This window comes from Piliocolobus tephrosceles, unplaced genomic scaffold (genome assembly GCF_002776525.5).
Source record: "Piliocolobus tephrosceles isolate RC106 unplaced genomic scaffold, ASM277652v3 unscaffolded_43469, whole genome shotgun sequence".
NCBI classification, from domain to species: Eukaryota; Metazoa; Chordata; class Mammalia; order Primates; family Cercopithecidae; genus Piliocolobus; species Piliocolobus tephrosceles.
This window is the reverse complement of record NW_022328164.1, coordinates 20,232-22,483: the sequence shown is the minus strand read 5'-3', so window position 1 is coordinate 22,483 and position 2,252 is coordinate 20,232. Positions and strand designations below refer to the sequence as shown.

Sequence of the window (2,252 nt, the reverse complement as noted above, 5' to 3'; positions counted from 1 at the left end):
ACAGCTACAGGCCGGGCACTCAGACACCCAGTCAGCCAGGGGCCGGGTGCTGGGACACTCATACAGCTACAGGCCGGGCACTCAGACACCCACTCGGCCCAGGGCGGGCGCTCGGACACCCACAGAACTCGGGGCTAGAACACTACCTGCCTCCTGGGGCTCAGACTGAGTGTCCCCCAAGCCTGCCATGCCCCAGGGCAGAGGCTGAGCGGTTGCCCCAGCCTCACCAACACTCAGGGCCGTGTTCTTGCCGCCGTGAGCCCGTGTAGAAACAGGAAGCCTCGACCCCCTTGGGCTCCAGCGATCCCCCCACCTCAGCCTCCTGAGTAGCTGAGACCACAGGCGCGCACAACCAGGCCCAGCCCATTTTTGTGCTTCGTGTAGAAACCGTCTCGCTCTCTTGCCCAGGCTGGTCTCCAACTTCTTGCCTCAAGCCACCTCCCAAAGTGCTGGAGTTGCAGGAAAAATGTTATTTGTATTAAGTGCCTCCAAACAAACAGAAAGGAGATGTGGATACTCCGGCCATATACGTGGTAGAAGTAGACACGGCTGTTTTCTTCCCTGTGTTTTTCATATTTTGTATCAGGAACCTGCCCGTAAGAGGTTTTAAATGTGAGAAAAAGCATCCTTTAAAGACGAAAGATCTGACGGGGATGAAGCTGCCCAAAGCTCTGAAGACCCACCGGGTGGGCGGGTGGTGGTGTCGTCACACACGGCACCCCCTCGTGTGTGGGTCTGGGGGTGCAGAGCTGCTGCCTGCGGCGTGGAAGGCTGGTCCTGGGGTGTCCGAGTGGACTGCACACAGGGGTACTTGCCACTCCCAGCCTGTTGTTGGGAGCTCGTGCCAGCCCCTCTCCCGGGCCGGTCTGCAAGCTTGGGGTCAGACACCAAGAGCTTTGCAGCTCTGACCGCATGGCCCGGCCCGCAGGATCTCATTGTGCACGTGAGGGACGTCAGCCACCCCGAGGTGGAGCTCCAGAAACGCAGCGTTCTGTCCACACTGCACAGCCTGCAGCTGCCCGCCCGGCTCCTGGACTCCATGGTGGAGGTTCACAACAAGGTGGACCTCGTGCCCGGGTGAGTGCGGCCCTGATGCCCGCAAGCATCTCCTTCCCCTGCATGCACTGGAGCCGGGTGGTACGATGCCCCGTCTCCTCCTATGAACCGCAGCGGTGGCAGCCGAGACACAGGGAGTGGCCCCAGGCTGTACCCTGTGGGCAGTGCACTCCTGGGCAGGACCCTGATTTCATCCGGCCACCCTGAGGCTGAGCGGGGCCTGTGGCATCCCCACCCTGGCAGATACAGCCCCACAGAACCGAGCGCCGTGCCTGTGTCTGCCCTGCTGGGCCACGGGCTCCGGGAGCTGAAGGCTGAGCTCGATGCGGCCGTTTTGAAGGCGACTGGGAGACAGATCCTCACTCTCCGCGTGAGGCTCGCCGGGGCCCAGCTCAGGTGAGCGGCCAGCCGGGGCAGGAGACGGGATGGTGCTGTGGATGCCTGTCTCTGCCTCTGAGATGGGCTTTTGGTGGGTACGAAAAGAGCTGTGGGGTCCCCCGAGAGCTTGAGGATGTCCAGATGCAATGAATGGGTTTGCATCAAATGGATGTGTGTGACTGCATACAACAGGTGCCTAACCTGTGCTGACAGGCGAGGGATGTAGGTCTCCCTGCCGATAAGCAAGCAAGCTCCAGCTGGATGCAGTGGCACAGGCCTATGACCCCAGGACTTTGGGAGGCCAAGGCGGGAGGATTGCTTGAGCTGAGGAGTTTGAGGCCAGCCTGGGCAGCACAGTGAGATCCCATCTCTACAGAGAATAAACAATTACGCCAGGCGTGGTGGCTCACGCCTGTAAAATCCCAACACTTCAGGAGGCTGACGCTGACGCAGGCCGATCACCTGAGGTCAGGAATTCAAGAAACCAGCCTGGCCCACTATGTGAAACCCCGTCTCCACTAAAAATACAAAAATTAGCCAGGCCTGGTGGTGGGCGCCTTTCATCCCAGCTGTTCAGGAGGCTGAGGCAGGAGAGTTGCTGGAACCCAGAAGGCCAAGGTTGCAATGAGCTGAGATTGCATCACTGCCCTGCAGCCTGGGCGACAGACGGAGACTCCATCTCGAAAAAAAAATAGCAACTGATGGAGGCACACACCTGTCGTCCCACCTACTTGGGAGGCTGAGGTGGGAGGATGGCTTGAGCCCAGGACGTTGAGGCTGCAGTGAGCCATGATCACACCACTGCACTCCAGCCTGGA

General features: G+C 60.1%; 1 protein-coding gene across 1 annotated transcript in view; it reads left to right on the top strand.

The window, feature by feature from the left end:
* Window positions 1–873: 873 nt before the first annotated feature.
* The window catches only part of LOC113224061 (putative GTP-binding protein 6), a gene marked incomplete at its 5' end in the record, with an annotated part of 2,724 nt that continues 1,345 nt past the window's right edge, over window positions 874–2,252 (top strand). Inside the window, 2 exons of the mRNA XM_026453350.2 lie at window positions 874–1,077; window positions 1,300–1,452. Of these exons, the coding sequence (XP_026309135.2) occupies window positions 874–1,077; window positions 1,300–1,452 (357 nt within the window). The remainder of the gene's footprint in view (window positions 1,078–1,299; window positions 1,453–2,252) is intronic.